The following is a 15,914-nucleotide window of genomic DNA, read 5'->3' on the forward strand; positions in this document are numbered from 1 at the left end:
GTTTTCCAAGTGCTTTACCATCTTGGTTTGTCAATACCTCCCTCAAAGGATGGTGTCCACACTTGAAAACTGAAAAAGATAGGAGCTGACACCAAAGAATTCAAGGATTGTTCCCTCCGTTGTTCTGAAAACTGTTGTTAAAACAGAATCCATAACCTTGGTTCAATTTCTAGAAGCTCTGGCAAGATACTCTCATTGCCAGTATCAACGCCCATCCAAAATTTTTATCTGTCTAGATGCAGTCCCATGCTGCCCTTTGTGTGGTATTCCTGAGGACTACAGAATTCCTACAGCATTCTGTACAATGCATGGCTCTTACCTTTTCTTAAAAAAAAATATAAAAGATGCTATTGAGTGCTTACTGAACATTGTTCTAAGAACTGGATTATAGCGGTAAACAAAAGGGACAAAATACATTGTCCCTGTGGAGCTTACACTATAGCTGGGAGAGAAAGGCAGTCAACAAATGGCAGGTGGTGTTAAGTGCTATGAAGAAAAATAAGGCAGAGAGGAAGTGCTGAGAAGACTGCAATTTTAAATAGGGTCTGTTTTTATTTCAGCATTTAATTAAATATTTTACATGTCTTCCTATCTTTACTTCTAGATTTTTAGCAACTGGAGATACATAAGTTTCTAATACCATTTTACCTCCCAGCATGCCCTACACGTACTCCACAGAACAGGAATCAAAACTATTTTCTGTGTTCCACTTAGGGGAATGTTTAGAGACAGGCCGATTCTAGTACTTACATGAAAGTTCTCTGTAACTGTGAAATGTTAAGCAGTTGTAAGGCAGTAGAAGTGGTAATAGCAGCTGCAGCAGTAACATAAGCATAAAACATGTTCCTACCTCAGGGATCACACAGAATATAAAATATATACACAAATAACTTTACCACAACACAGACTATATTAAATGCTATAAAAGAAGTACAAACAGGAGGCCCAAATAGCTAAGAATTTAAAAAAAAAAAAAAAAAAAAAGCAACTTCAGTAATAATCAGAAAACTACAACTTAAAATGAGAGTACTATAACATAGATTATCACTGCCGGGACTTAGAGGATAGGAAGGCCTTTAACAGGCAGACATGGAAAGGCTGGGCATTCTAAACATACAGGACCAGGTAAGCAGACTCAGAAGTAGGAACACACACAGTGAGCATGCAGGTTTGTTAAGAGTCCAGGTTGGCTGGAATATAATCTATCTGAACGTGACAGAGAAGCCTGAACTAAGAAGACTGAAAAGGCCAGATCACAGATCTTGTAAGCCAAACTAAGAAGTTTGGTCTTTTTTTTTTTTTGAGACGGAGTCTTGCTCTCTCCCCCAGGCTGGAGTGCAGTGGCCAGATCTCAGCTCACTGCAAGCTCCGCCTCCTGGGTTCACGCCATTCTCCTGCCTCAGCCTCCCAAGTAGCTGGGACTACAGGCACTCGCCACCAGGCCCAGCTAATTTTTTGCATTTTTTAGTAGAGACAGGTTTTCACCATGTTGGCCAGGATGGTCTCGATCTCCTGACCTCGTGATCCACCCGCCTCGGTCTCCAAAGTGCTGGGATGACAGGCGTGAGCCACCGCACCCAGCCAGTAGTTTGGTCTTTACTCAGGACACAATGGAGAACTACTAAAAATCAAAGTTGTATTTTCAGATGATTAACCTAGTTTTAATATTTAGAATATGCCAGAGCTTAGGAAAAGCTGAAAGAGAAACCATCAGTTATGACAGTAAGACAACTAAAATTTGACGAGGTCTAAGAGGAAAATGGCAGCCAGAACTGAAGAGGGCACCAGATGCAGAGGAAGTTTTGTCTTACGGACCGACTGGATGGGAGAGCTACATAAAAGACAGAGACTAGAGAAAGGCAAATTTTTATGACGGGGTGATTATTCACAACCCAGAAGCTAGAAGGAAAAATACATTCACTGGGAGGGTTAGCAAGCTTGCTTTTGAATTAAAAAGACTTCGAAAAAGATAAAAGCTACCCTAGAATGGAAAATTTAGGGAAAGACCATGATCCCAGATCTTTCTTTGATGAAATCTTCAAGCTGTTTGCTTTAAGTACTAGGGGTGGAAAACTAACTAGAAAGCATGCATCTATAAGGTTAGAGACTATGTCCACCTTTTTCACTACTCTATACACAGCACTAAGCAGAGTGCCTGGCACACAGAAAGTTCAAAAACACTTGCAAGGTAGCCCTGTCGCACAATGGATAGCCTTCTGAACTTCTAGAAAACACTTGCAGAATTAAGTGAATGAATGCATGAATGAGCATATCAGGAAGCCAGCTTAAAAGAGGCTCTACTCTATGGCGTAGCCCCTGAGCTAGAGGGTCCAATTTTTTCTTAAGCTCCAGACATTACATGAAACCAGTTTACACCACAACTTGCTATGTATCCATTTACTCTAACATACCACCAATTAGATTATGTACTCCATAATAAGTAGACAAGTTTTTTTTGGTTTTTTTTTTTTTTCATTTCAGCATTTTGATTACGCCCAGGGAACTGTTTCTTAATGTCCAACATTTTGTCTTGCTCAACTCACTTTGTCTTTGAGCTGGGCAAAGGCACTGTTGTTACAGATTGTGTATAATGAAGAAAATGTTTACTTGCCCATTAGAAACAAGACTGGGAAAGAGTCTAAACATACTTCTTTTCTAACAAAAATTAGTTTTTGAAGTGCTGAAATGCTTTCAGGAAAAAAAAGAAAGCGCACATGTAACTGTGGGCTATAGGCCTATAAAACACAAGTAATTTACTGAGATTTTCACAAATAGCAAAATAGTAAGTGGCAGTGTGCTCTACATTTTCAAGTGAATTAGCTGGGTCTCATCTACCGGGCTTCCTCACCTGTTTGAGGGCCAAATGGGGTTTGTGGCGGCCCATTCTGTTGTGATTGCTGTACAGGACGGCACATAACACATCTGTTTCTGCATCTAAGGTTTGGCTCTTCAGTGACAGTGTGACGAGATGGCATTCTTTAATTACAGCTGCAATGCAAAGGTCTGAAGCAGAGATATTTAATAAGATTTAGTACATATTTCTACATTAAGTATGTTATATTAAAAACACACTGAAAAAAAGCATCTTCCCTTATTTCTTTTAAAGGAATCAAAACCAAATATCTGTCTCAACTGTAAGAACATAAGGTTCGTAAGTATAAGAGAAGTTGAAAAACGGTAACAGATGATATAAAGTCCACGAAATCATTAAGAGAACATCTGTTAAACAAGTAGTTGTATCTTTACATTGCATTTTATCATGGTTTAATAATCTTTCATATGAATACTTTGCTGTCATTTGGTGTACACTTACGCTTCATGTGTACACTTACGCCCCCACCTTGGAGGTGGGGCACACGTCGCTACATGTGTAATAATTCTCTAACTCCCCATGTTGCTATTCCCAAAAGCAAGACAGAATGAATAAATTCACAGTCTTCAAAATCAAGGCTTCTGTGTTTGGATATCACTTTAAGAGAGACACAAACATATTCAGAAAAGAAAAACCACCACAGTAACTGGAAATCTTATTATTTGATGAACGCCTGACTGAACACCCGGTGCTCATCAGCAGATGCTTCCTAGTCTGAAAATCTGTAGTAGTCCGTAAAATGTTGTTCATGTGTTATCTATGGCTCTAAAGGCAGCACTAGCATTCCAGGTGGAAGTAAAGGCTGGTTGCTACCTAACAAGAATTTTCTTACTGTCCCAACAACTATCTGAAGACAGAATGGGCTGCCTCGGGGATGGGTAGTGAGTTGGTGAATTTCCCATGCCTAATACGAATTGTTAAAGAATTTCTGAATAGAGAAAGAGGGAAGATTAATCTGTCAAGTGTGTAGGACGGACAGATGGGATAATCTGTGAAGTGTGTAGGATGGATATATGGGAAAGGGGATGTGATGATCTAAATCAAGCTTGTCCAATCCGCCTTATTGTGTTGTTCAGTTTTGTTTTAGGCTTTTTGCAGCTTAAAGTCATGGTTTTCAGTTTGTCTCTAGCGAAAACAGGGATGAGGAAAGGGCTTTACCAGCCCAACCTGAAACAATGAACCCCTGACTGACTGTATTCTCTCCCTTGGGCCCCAGAGCTACGTATTTAACATTCGTAACAGCTACCATTTGAATGTTCATTTACCATGCCAGGCAGTGTTCCAAATGCTTTCTCTACATTATCAACTCTTTCATCCCCCTAAAACAGTCCTATGAGGAAGGTACTACTTTTATCTCCATTTGAAAGTGCGATCAGTGAGGCAAAGAAAGGTTCAGTAACTCCCTCAAGCTCCAGCAAAGGGTAGAGCTAGTATTCAAACCCAAACAACCTGGCTCCTGCGCCAGGCTCCTACCTACTATATGCCCTTCACCCTAACAAATACCATCATTTAGGTGGTAAAACACTGTCGTTTACAGAGCACTGTCTCCTACATTACATCGTTAGATATTCCCGACGCCCCTGTGAGTAGGAGGAGGACTAGCTCCATTTCACAGATAAGCAGATAGCGGTCCGAAAAGATCGCAGTTTGAGTCCCAGTGCTTAGGTGACGTCCACCGCTCCTCGGGAGCAGGGGTCAGGAAAAAGACGGAAAGGGGAAATGGACAGAAGGGTAAACAAGACTCCCAAGACCCGGTTGAGCAAGGGTTCCCAGGCAGCACTGTTCCCAGGCACCAGCTGAGTCCACCTCTCTCCGCCTCCTCAGCGCACGGCTGAGCCTTAGTCCTTCATCTCTCCAGCCAAGCCCTGCATTAGCACAGCTGGTTCAATGAAGGACTGCTAAGCCAGAGGCCCTACGAGCTACACCAGTAAAGTGCTGGCACCGCTCGACCCCTACGTGCACCGCGCCCTCTCCCAGCGTCCCCCGGGCCCGGGAAGTCCCGGTACCGCCCCCGCCACGTGCGCCGGCCCGGCCTGGCTGCCTCCTCCGGAAACGTTCCCCCATCCTCGCCCGGCGCCTCACTCACCAAGGGTCGCGCCGGGGTTCTGCACTGTCATTGCGGTGCGGCTCCCCGCCTTAGGAATTCTCACACGGTTCCAAGGTTCCGGGCCCGGCGGTAACGCAGCCATCTTGCGAGACGGGTAGAGCTAGGAAAGGCGGAGCTACGCGAGAGCACGTCTAGCGACCGGAGGTGGGGCGATGGGACCTAGTCCGGGCCTGAAGGGAGCAGGGGGCGGGGCTCGGGCGGGGCCAGGAGCCGGGCGGGAGGCGGCCTTCACGGAGTAAACGCGTGGGACTGGGAAGGACCCCGTAATCTGTACATTGGTTACCAATACGTGGCCGCGTAGAATCATGGGAGAAAAAAAGCGCCATCCCAATACTAACCAACAGAATCTCTGAGAATGGGGTGAGGAATCTGCATTTTGTTTAAACTTCACGCAGGGGATTCGGAAGCACAACCAAGTTTGGAACTATGAAATACTTCCAGGCATTTTACAAATATGGAAAATGAGGCCCAGAGGTGAGTTGGTGCTTTTACCCCCAACTCTGCCTCAGACATTAGGGGAAAAAGGAAGAAATGAAATAAAGAGGTTTATGCAGGGTGTGGAATTTGTAGCCAAGAACGAGTGATTTGCTTTGAGTGGTAAAGGAAGGCTCCTTTATGTCTTGACCCACAGCAAAACCGAGATCACATCAAAGAAACTTGGAAGACACCTGTCTGTCATTCCCACTTTTGTCAGTCTCCAAGACAAGATCATATTCCAAGCTCTAGTGATACTTACCTCATTAATATCTTTCTAATAATTCATTTATCCTCAGCCTTACTAATGCCCCCTTAAGTTCTTAAGACTCCCACAGTAACGTATTAGAAAAACAGTGTTTTAGAAACAGACTGCCAAGGTTCTAGTTCTAGCTTTGCTGTTTACTAGCTCGGTGATCTCAGGAAATTTACTTACCTCCTCCTCCAGACCTTAGTACCCCTGTGGGTAAAATGAAGATGATAATAATAGTATCAATCTCACAGACTTGTAAAATGCCAAGGCACTTCTGGCATACAAACAATAACCATGTACCATAGTTAATATTGTTGATGTTATTACTACTATTTCATGCAAACAGTCTTACTTTAAATTGAAACACTTTCCATGCTCTTTCTGTGCGCATTTACACATCTCCTTACTCTACCTGGGTCATCCTCGGAAACAATCGCCTTTCCTCAGCTTTGGGGTCGTCACTTTGGGTAATTCTTCCTCAACACCCCATCCTCACTCCATAATTTGATACAGAGGCCCCTTTAATGTATTACCACAGTGCTCTATGTTGGCTTATGTATTCGTTTTCTACTGATGCTTTAACAAATTACCACAAACTTAATGACTTGAAATAAGTAGAAGGTATTTTACATTTCTGGAGGTCAGAAGTCCAAAATTAATTTCACTGGACTGAAGTTGACAGGGCTGGTTCTTTCCAGAATCTCTAAGGAAGAATTCATTTCGTTTCCTTTTCCGGCTTCTAGAGGCTGCCTTCATTCCTTGGCTTATTTCACTATCCTCCATCTTCATTGTCAGCATGACATTTTTCAGTCTCCTTCTCTTCCTCTCTCTCACCCTCCTGCCTGCCTCCCTCTTAAAAACACCCCTGTGATTACATTGAGCCCATCAAGATAATCAGGATAGTCACTCCATCTCAGAATATTTAACTTAATCACATCTGTTTTAGAACTCCAAATTCAGGCTCATGTCCCGGATGGGCAGCTGATGCCAAATACTGAGATACTGGTGCTTGGAGATAGATAAGTATTTATTCTAATGGACCAAAGCGAGAGGGCAAGAGAGCAAGATCTCTCAGATCCACAATAACAAAAAAGAAGCAGGGAGTTTTTATGAAGCTAGAGAGTAATGGAGAGGGAGTTTCAAGGAATCCAGGGGAAAAGTCTGTGTTTCTTCCATTTCAGATAATACCTTGTGCAGCCGTATGTACATGGCAGCTGGCTGCAGTGTCCTTCAAGGAATTCATCCCTTCTGCAAACTATTCTTATGACCCTGAAGTTATCTCCTTCTGCTTGACAAAGAAACAGTACTTCAGCAGTTTATAATTACATTGTGGGAACAGGGAATACTGGGCAAAAAGCGGGTGGTTAACATGTACAGGCAAGGAAGGGCCTGATCAAACTTTTTATTATTTCAGTCACAAAAAAAAAAAAAAAACATGCTGGGGTGCTGAAATCTCAAGCAGCCTGGTTATGTATCTACAAAATCCCTTCTCAGTGCAAGGTAACATAGTTACAGATTATGGAAATTAGAATGTGAACATCTTTGGGTGTAAGGTGGAAGAATCTTTATTCAGACTACCAGAGCCTCTCTCACATAATTTACCTTGCTGTATTGTATTTCTTTGTTTACTTTCATGTCTGTTTCTCCAGTGGCGTATGAACCTACTGAAAGCGAGAACTACCACTGACATAGCTAACTGGTCTTTCTATCTCAATGCTTAGTTCAGAGTCTGGCATGTAGTAGGGCCTCAGTAGATATTTACTGGCTGGATATGAGGTTAGATGATGCTTGAATAGAGTCTTTTGAAGGATGAATAGGAACTCCCCAGGCAGTTAAGGGAAGAAGGATATTCCTACAGAGAGATGTTAAGCAGCATGGGTTTGAAGAATCACTAGGCCTGAATAGGTACTGCTGGGACATGATTTGTGCTGAGGGATGAAGCTGGAAATACTGGTGTCAGATCATGGGAAGAATTTGGATTTTTACCTGAAGACCAGTAGTTCAGAAACCCAAATGATTATCAAAATTGCCTGGATAACTTTTAAAAATAGAGATTTTCAGGTCCCACTTTGGAAATTCTTACTCATTAGTTCTGAGTAGGGCTGTTTCTAAAAGGTCTTTGTGATGGTAGTCTAGGTTGACATGCCCTTGCTATAGGTGATAAAGGAGTCACTCACTGAGTCTTAGGCAGAGCAATTTTTGTCACCTTGCCTCAGAAGAGCACTCTGAAGAACAAATTTGGGAGGGAAGATGTTGGAAGTAAGGAGACCAGGCCCATCTGTTCTATTACAAAAGCTAAGGCCAAAAGCGATGAAGGCCCAAACCTTCAAGCATTTCTACTGGATATAGACAGTTTTTAGATGTCTAGCATGGATTGAGAGTATCCCTTATCTGAAATGCTTGGAACCAAAATTATTTCAGATTTCCAATTTTTTAAGATTTTGGAATATTCACAAATATACATGAGATAGCTTGGGTATGGGACCCAAGTACCAACATAAAATTTATTTGTGTTTCATACGCACGTTAGACACGCGGCCTGAAGAAAGTGTCATGTAATATTTTTAATAATTTTGTAAATGAAACAAAGTTTGTGTACATCTTAATTACCCATGTGGACAATTTGTGGTGGTTTGGTGTCAACATCATTCCTGACTCTGAATTTATATGCTACTGTTAAGTAATCATTTTCTTCTACTTATTCACACATATGTGCTTAATAGTAAAAAAAATGATATACCATTAATGCAGTGAAAATTAATGTGTTCAGGGTAACTTGTATCATCATGTCAGTACTCAAAAAGTTTGGGATTTTGGAGCACTTCAGATTTTGGATTTTCAGATTAAAGATGCTCAACCTATTTACGTATTTGCATGTCTAGAATGATGATATGGTTTGGGTCTGTGTTCCTACCCAAATCTCATATTGAATTGAAACCCCCAATGTTGGAGGAGGGGCCTTGTGGGATGCAATTGGATAGTGGGGGCAGAAATTCCCCTTGCTGTTCTCATGATAGTGAGTTCTCATGACATCTGGTTGTTTAAAAGTGTGTAGCACCTCCCCCTTTGCTCTCTCTCTCTCCTTCTCTGGCCATGTAAGATGTGCCTGCTTCCCCTTTACCTTCCTCCATGATTGTAAGTTTCCTGAGTGTTCCCCAGTTGTGCTTCCTGTACAGCCTGCAGAACTGTGAGTCAATTAAACTTCTTTTATTTATAAATTACCCAATCTCAGGTAGTTCTTTATAATAATGTGAGAATGGACTAATACAAATGACTTCCAGGTTTTCACCTTAAGTTTGAAGTATGACATTCAGAAGAAGAATAGATTTAGGTAGGTGGCAAGGGTGATAAGATGACTTTTGATGTACTGAGTTTGAGATTGCCCATGGCTATCCATGAGAAAATGTGCAGTTCACCAGTTGAATAAATGGAACTCTAGCTCCAAAGTGATTGCAAAGGGATGAAGTAGAGACAGTGAATATAGAACAATATTTTTAGTAGCTTAGATAGAAGGGAAAACAAAGTTTATTGGTGACAGAGAGATGCAGGATCAAGAAGAGTATTGTTTTGTTTTGTTCTGATTTTAAGGATAGTGTACCAGTCAGGATTCCACCAACCAAAGAGAAACAGTGGGATATATATAAAGGGATTTACAGAAAGAAATTGACTTATACCATTGTAGGGGTCAGATAGGAAAGTGTGAAATTCATAAGGCTGGAAACTCTCAGGCAGGAGCTGAAGAGGAAGTCCACAGGTGGAATTTCTTCTTTCTTCACATCTTCAGGAAAACCTAAGTCCTATTCCTTAGGCCTTTCAACTGATTGGATCAGGCTCACCCACATTACCCAGAATAATCCCCTCTAGTAAAGTCAACTGACTGTAGACATTAATCACTTCTACAGAATACCTTCACAGCAGCACCTAAGTTAATATTTGATTGAATAACTGGGTACTACAGCCTAGCCAAGTTGACACATAAAGCTGACCATCACGGATGGAAAATGACTTGATCAAACATATATATAGGCTAAAGGGAAGAATTCAAAGTGTGAAAGAAGCTGGATATTACAAAAAGGAGAAAATTGATGGATAAAGACCCATTACTCATTCAACAAAGTTTCTGAGCATCAGTTGTTTGCCAGATACCATCCTCGAAACCAGAAGAGACAAGCAGGGATGAAATCAAGTGCTGAAGTAAAGGAGTTGACTTAAATATCAAAACCTTTTGTTTTGTGAGCCAGGAAGAAAAATACAAATAGTATAGATATGGATCTATTTGGAATGGAGTGATGGGCAGCTTCTGTGTTCTCAGTGGAGGAGGACTTGAGATCATTACCAAGAGTGGAGGAGAGCAGGGAGATGGTGTTCTGGATGAGCAATGGATATTGAAATCCGAGCTTCCTTGAATCAGGGGACATGGAAAAAGCACAGGATATGTACATTAGAAGTAAGGTTTTAGGGCCATACTGTAAACAAATCTCTAGACTGCAAAAAAAAAAAAAAGAAAGAAAGAAAGAAAGAAAGAAAAAAGGCTGTCACAGATACAAATGACCATTAAATGTAAAACTTTGGCCATCTCTTTAGCAATTCACAAAATACAAATTAAAATAATTTTTAGCTTCTATCAAATAGACAAAGAGTAAAAAGCACAGTGTCTGGTGTTACTAGGTCTTCACACAAAAATTTAGGTGCAAAGTTATTCTTTGTTGTAATCATGAAAAAGGGAAGTGACATTGTATCCTCACAGTAATTCGATTACTTTCTAATATTTTGGCAGTGGAATTTTTTATTCCCCACAAAATCTTACATAGAAACCTACTATGTAAAACAAATATATAAAAGCAAGATTGCAGTGGTTAAGGATGTATGGGGGAATGCAAGGCCCTCCCATTTAGGCAATTTTGAGGGACCATTTCCTGAGGTACTTGCCCAAGATATTTCCTAGAACAGTTTAAAACCCACTGTTGTAAATAAATATGTATTCATGTGAGCAATTATTAATGATACATTAAGATTTTTTTTAAGCAGTTCAGAAAACTGTATGTCATTCCTTGAAAAAAAATGCATATCCACACGTTGAGGAAAAGGTCTGGGAGGATATAAATGAATGGTTGTTTTTCTGGCAGTAGGATAGATTTTTTTTTTTCTTCTATGAGCTTTTTTTTAATATTAAAAAAAGAAGTATTGTTGTAATGAGAAAAAATTATTTATTATTTTTATTTATTTATTTATTTTATTTATTTTATTTTTTTTGAGACAGAGCCTCACTCTGTCACCCAGGCTGGAGTGCAGTGACACTATCTCGGCTCACTGCAACCTCCACTTCCTGGGAACAAGCGATTATCCTGCCTCAGCCTTCCAAGTAGTTGGGATTACAGGCACCCACCGTGCCTGACTAACTTTTGTGTTTTTAATAGAGACGGGGTTTCACGATGTTGGCCAGGCTGGTCTTGAACTCCTGACCTCAGGTGATCCCCCCACCTCGGCCTCCCAAAGTACTGGGATTACAGGCATGAGCCACCTTACTCAGCGAAAAAAATTATTTTTAATGCCAGAATGCTGTGTACCAAGATGTTTGTGTGTGTGCATGCACATGATATGCATATGCACAATATACTCAGAGACATACCTTTTGGCTTATTCCCCTATGGCCTCTCAGCTCTAATCCCATGCTTCTATATTTGCTCTGTGATGCTGGGACTAGGACTCTGCAAACTACTTGGCTAGCCTGTAGATATACCAATATGGGCCACTAGAGGGAGGTTGAAGGCAAGAGCAGGAGAGAAGATTCTTCTCTGCTCCATTGTCCCTGGCAGTGTTGCCGGACGCTGTCTTCACTTCAGGTAATGGCAGTTGGTTCCAGTCCGTGACTCTTTTTGACACATGCTCAGAACAACCCTCAGAGGTGCTAGCAGCACTGGGATGGTGTTCTGTCCTTAGAGGTCTAGGTCCCAATTCTGTAAGTCCCTTTCTCTAAAAATCTAAATTCTGATAACCCCAAATTTCTTTGCCTGGTTTCTCCAGTTCCAGAGATTGTAACTGCTTTCAGTGGTTATCTCTGTGTTACTTCAGTGTTGTATCATCTTTTCAACATTCATTTAACCAATTCCTTATATTCCTTAAATTCTTTCTGGTGGCCAGGCGCGGTGGCTCATGCCTGTAATCCCAGCACTTTGGGAGGCTGAAGTGGGTGGATCACTTGAGGTGAGGAGTTTGAGATCAGCCTGACCCACGTGGTGAAACCCTCTCTCTACTAAAAATGCAAAAAAATTAGCCAGGCGTGGTGGTGCATGCTTGTAATTCCAGCTACTTGGGAGGCTGAGGCAGGAGAATCCTTGAACCCGGGAGGCAGAGGTTGCAGTGAACCGAGATTGCGCCATTGCACTCCAGCCTGGGCAGCAAGAGTGAAACTCCATCTCAAAAAAGAAAATTATTTCTGGTAAAATATATAATACTGTATTATTCTGTTTTACTAATGGACTGTAACTGATATGATATTTGGAACCAGAAGTGGTCCCAGGAAACGGCCCCTCTAAATGGAATTCTGTGCTTGGTTTGGCCATGTCCTTAGCTTTGAACACAGTAGTGATGGGGAAATTGGGTATTAGAAATCCTTGGTGTGCTGCAGTGTCATACTTAGTCACCTGAAGCTGACTGTGAGGAAGTGCCCTCTGAAGCCTGCTGACTTCACGACTGTTACAGTAGCAGTGATGCTTCTGAGTGCACTGGAAAGCCTACAGAAAGTGACACGCTTAAGTATTTAACACAGCTCAAGTCACAGAGAATCAGGGAGTGTCTATGGTAGCCCTAAAATAATCAGTTATTTCTTATAGTTTCATGGCTGACCTTGACCCAAAATTCAGTTCTGTGGGTTGCAGAATTACAACCTTAATTGAATTCATAGACTCAAAAATCTCATACGTGAAAGTTAGAGCATTGATTGGTAGGAGAAAGGACTCTGAGCCTCGGAATTAGTTGAACTCAGGAAAAGCTGAGAATCTTGGAGCAATCTGCCTTCCTCTGTCTGAGGAGACTTGTATGAAGACCCCGTAATAACCTCAAGACCCATCAAAACCACTTCTCATCACTTCTAGAGCTATAACTAAAATCAGATCTCAATTTGCTCCAGGGGGACAGGTACAAGTCTGAAATGGAAAGAAATAGTTTAGATTTCAAAATAGTTGCAAAATGTTGCTAATTTTTAGTGACAGAAACTGAAGTAGTATTGGATTTTAAGGTTATTAGACCATAGAGGATGGAATGTAAAGCACTGGACTAAACCAAATGTATCAATATGAGTCATCATATCAGTTTCTAGAGAGTCTTGCAGCTAGAAGTGTATCTAACAGTTTTCTTTGATGATTGAAACTTGAATCCAGCTATAACCTACATTCAATGAGGTTAAGATGCCAAAATTTTCCTGTATTAATGTGAAAGGAGGGATCCAAAGACTTAGAAAAATTGGAATGTTGGAATGGATATATAATCTGTGGTCTGCACATCCACCCCACCCCGACTGTGTCTTCTGAGAGAGCTCAGAGGTCACGCCCTCCACTAAGGCATTGAGAAACACATTAATGAGGTGCTATCAGTTTCTTTACAAAGTTCTGCAATGGCTGTCTTCTGTAGGTTGGAGTGGTAGTAGAAGATACCATCATTGAAATTGGCCCCTTGATTTCAATGGGATCCCAGAATGATAAAGGCCAATTGGCAATGATTAATTACAAGAGACAGGTTGATGCATTTACTATAATGGACAATAGGGACAAAATGGTAACCAGATTGTTTTGACTAGCAAGGAACTTTAGTGGAGGCTAATTGACCACAGTGTCTGCAGGAATTAAATAGATCTCAGCCTATGAAAATATTACTTCCTCTATGTGAAAGGAACCAGGAACTTGATTTGAGCACCAAACTAGAGAGACATGACTTCTTACTTAGTTTCCAGATTTAAACAAGTTCAACAATATAGAGTCTCTTGATGGACAGGAATTCAGGTCAAGGATGTTCATCACTGTCATTTACAGTAACAAAAATGTGAACACATATAAATACTGTTGGGGTTCAAAGTGTGAGACCCTAGAAATTGAGAAAACCACAGAAGCAATGTCATTCTCTCAGCTCTCCCACCGTTCTGCAAGAGAGCCAGCCATAAAATAATTATCTGACCTACCTCCCCTGAAAGTAGGCCATAAGACATCACAACATAGGTGTCCTGCTCTATATCTAAAGGAAATAAAGGAAGACATAAAGAAGAATCTGAACAAACAGGCCTTGCTAAGTTCTCCCCCACAATTCCTGTTTATTACCATCAGGTCATACTCTCCTTTGTCCAGTCATATTTCTCCACAACTATCCACTTCTTTCATCAGACTTACCATAAAAATACAGTTTTCCCTGGGTCTTTGGGTCATCATTTTTGAAGGGTTCCATGTCATGTAAAACTTTGGTTAAATATAAGTTTTAAGTGTTTCCTTTATTAATCTGTCTTTTGTTCCAGGGTGTCAGTCATGAACCTTGCAATGGGTGAGGAAAAGATATTGCCTTTTCTCTCCTGCAGTATCCATGTTTCAGTTATCTGTTACTGGCTAACAATCAATAGCTTAGTGACTTAAAATAACTATGTTAATGCTTACAGTACTGTGGGTAGGGAATGTGGGCAGGGCTCTGCAGGGGTGGCTTGTCTCTGCTCCACATGGTGGTGTTGGCTGGGTGGCTTAACTGGATCGGGAGACTCCCAGATAGTTTCACTTACAAGTCTGGCATCCCTCCTGGGATGGCTCAAATGGCTGAAGGTGGACTGAGATGCCTGGATATTTATTCTCATGGCTTTACCTGGACTCACACATGTGTGTAGGGCTTCATTTCTCCTCCATGTGGCTTCTTTCTCCACATGTTATCTCATCGTCTAGGACCTATCTCTCCACACAGACTCTCTACACAAATAGGATAATCTGGGCTTCTTTATGTATATAGTAACTGGGGTCCACCCTGAGCAAGAGCAGATGCTGCAAGGCCCCTTAGGATCTGGGCTCAGAAGTCCTCAAATGCTACTTTCATCATATTCTTCTGGCCAAAAAACTCATAAGGGCAGCCTAGGCTCCAGGAATGAGGAAATAGACCCCCTGCTTTTGTTGGGGAAAGCAGTCAAGAATATTACAAAGAGACATGGACACAGGGAGATGTGATTCACTCATTGGGGGCCATTTTTAACAACCTACTACAGTTTAATAAGAAACATTTCCTGGTCGGGCGTGGTGGCTCACACCTGTAATCCCTGCACTTGGGAGGCTGAGGTGGGTGGATCACGAGGTCAGGAATTCAAGACCAGCCTGGCCAACATAGTGAAACCCCATCTCTACTGAAAATACAAAAAATTAGCCAGGCATGGTGACAGGCACCTGTAATCCCAGCTACTCAGGAGGCTGAGGCAGGACAATTGCTTGAACCCAGGAGGCAGAGGTTGCAGTGAGCAGAGATTGTGCCATTGCACTCCAGCCTGGGCAACAGTGCTAAACTCTGTCTCAAAAAAACAAAACAAAACAAAACAATTTCCTCATAGAAATTATGGTATGCCTGTAGAATGAAAAATAGTTAGGATAAGCAAAGTGGCTATAACAAACAGATCCAAAATATGTAATAGATCAAACACATTAGATGTTTATTCTCACCAGTATTCCCCATCTTGTTCAGCACATGATTATTCAAACTTTAGGTTCCTTCCATCCTGTGACCTTGAAATCTCCTAAGGCCTTGTCATCATCTGCATCCAGCTATAAGAAGGGGGAACAGATAACATAGAGGTAGGACATGCCTGCCTCTTACAAGCATTGGCCCAGGAATATACTCATTACATTCACTCATGTTCCTTTGGCTACACCTAACTGCAAGGGAGGCCAGGAAACATAGTCTAGTTGCATACCCAGGAAGAAGGAAATAGATCAATCACGGTGGCTTATACCTGTAATCCCAGCACTTTGGGAGGCTAAGGCAGGTAGATCACTTGGGGTCAGGAATTCAAGACCAGCCTGGCCAACATGGTGAAACGCCATCTCTACTAAAAATACAAACATTAACCGAGCATGGCGGTGCACACCTGTAATCCTAGCTATTTGGAAGGCTGAGACATGAGAATCACTTGAGCCCAAGAGGTGGAGGTTGCAGTGAGCTAAGATCGCACCATTGCACTCCAGTCTGGATGACAGAGC

At 41.6% G+C, this 15,914-nt stretch overlaps 2 protein-coding genes across 4 annotated transcripts in view; one reads left to right on the forward strand and one right to left on the reverse strand.

The window, feature by feature from the left end:
* Positions 1-5,062, reverse strand: part of RMP64 (ribonuclease MRP subunit p64) — a 16,289-nt gene extending 11,227 nt beyond the window's left edge. For 2 of the 3 annotated variants that reach the window (XM_007985802.3, XM_007985803.3), the window contains exons 1-2: positions 4,959-5,062; positions 2,849-3,003 (exon numbers count right to left, since the gene is read on the reverse strand). In XM_007985802.3, the coding sequence (XP_007983993.3) occupies positions 2,849-3,003; positions 4,959-5,061 (258 nt within the window). In that variant the 5' untranslated portion in view covers position 5,062. The remainder of the gene's footprint in view (positions 1-2,848; positions 3,004-4,958) is intronic. The other variant, XM_073009730.1, reaches the window with a different exon arrangement.
* Positions 5,063-5,207: 145 nt separating this feature from the next.
* The window catches only part of BOC (BOC cell adhesion associated, oncogene regulated), a 256,300-nt gene continuing 245,593 nt past the window's right edge, over positions 5,208-15,914 (forward strand). The window contains exon 1 of the mRNA XM_038003333.2: positions 5,208-5,453. The gene's annotated coding sequence lies outside the window, so the exon portion shown is untranslated. The remainder of the gene's footprint in view (positions 5,454-15,914) is intronic.

This window comes from Chlorocebus sabaeus, chromosome 22, assembly GCF_047675955.1.
Source record: "Chlorocebus sabaeus isolate Y175 chromosome 22, mChlSab1.0.hap1, whole genome shotgun sequence".
Lineage (NCBI taxonomy): Eukaryota > Metazoa > Chordata > Mammalia > Primates > Cercopithecidae > Chlorocebus > Chlorocebus sabaeus.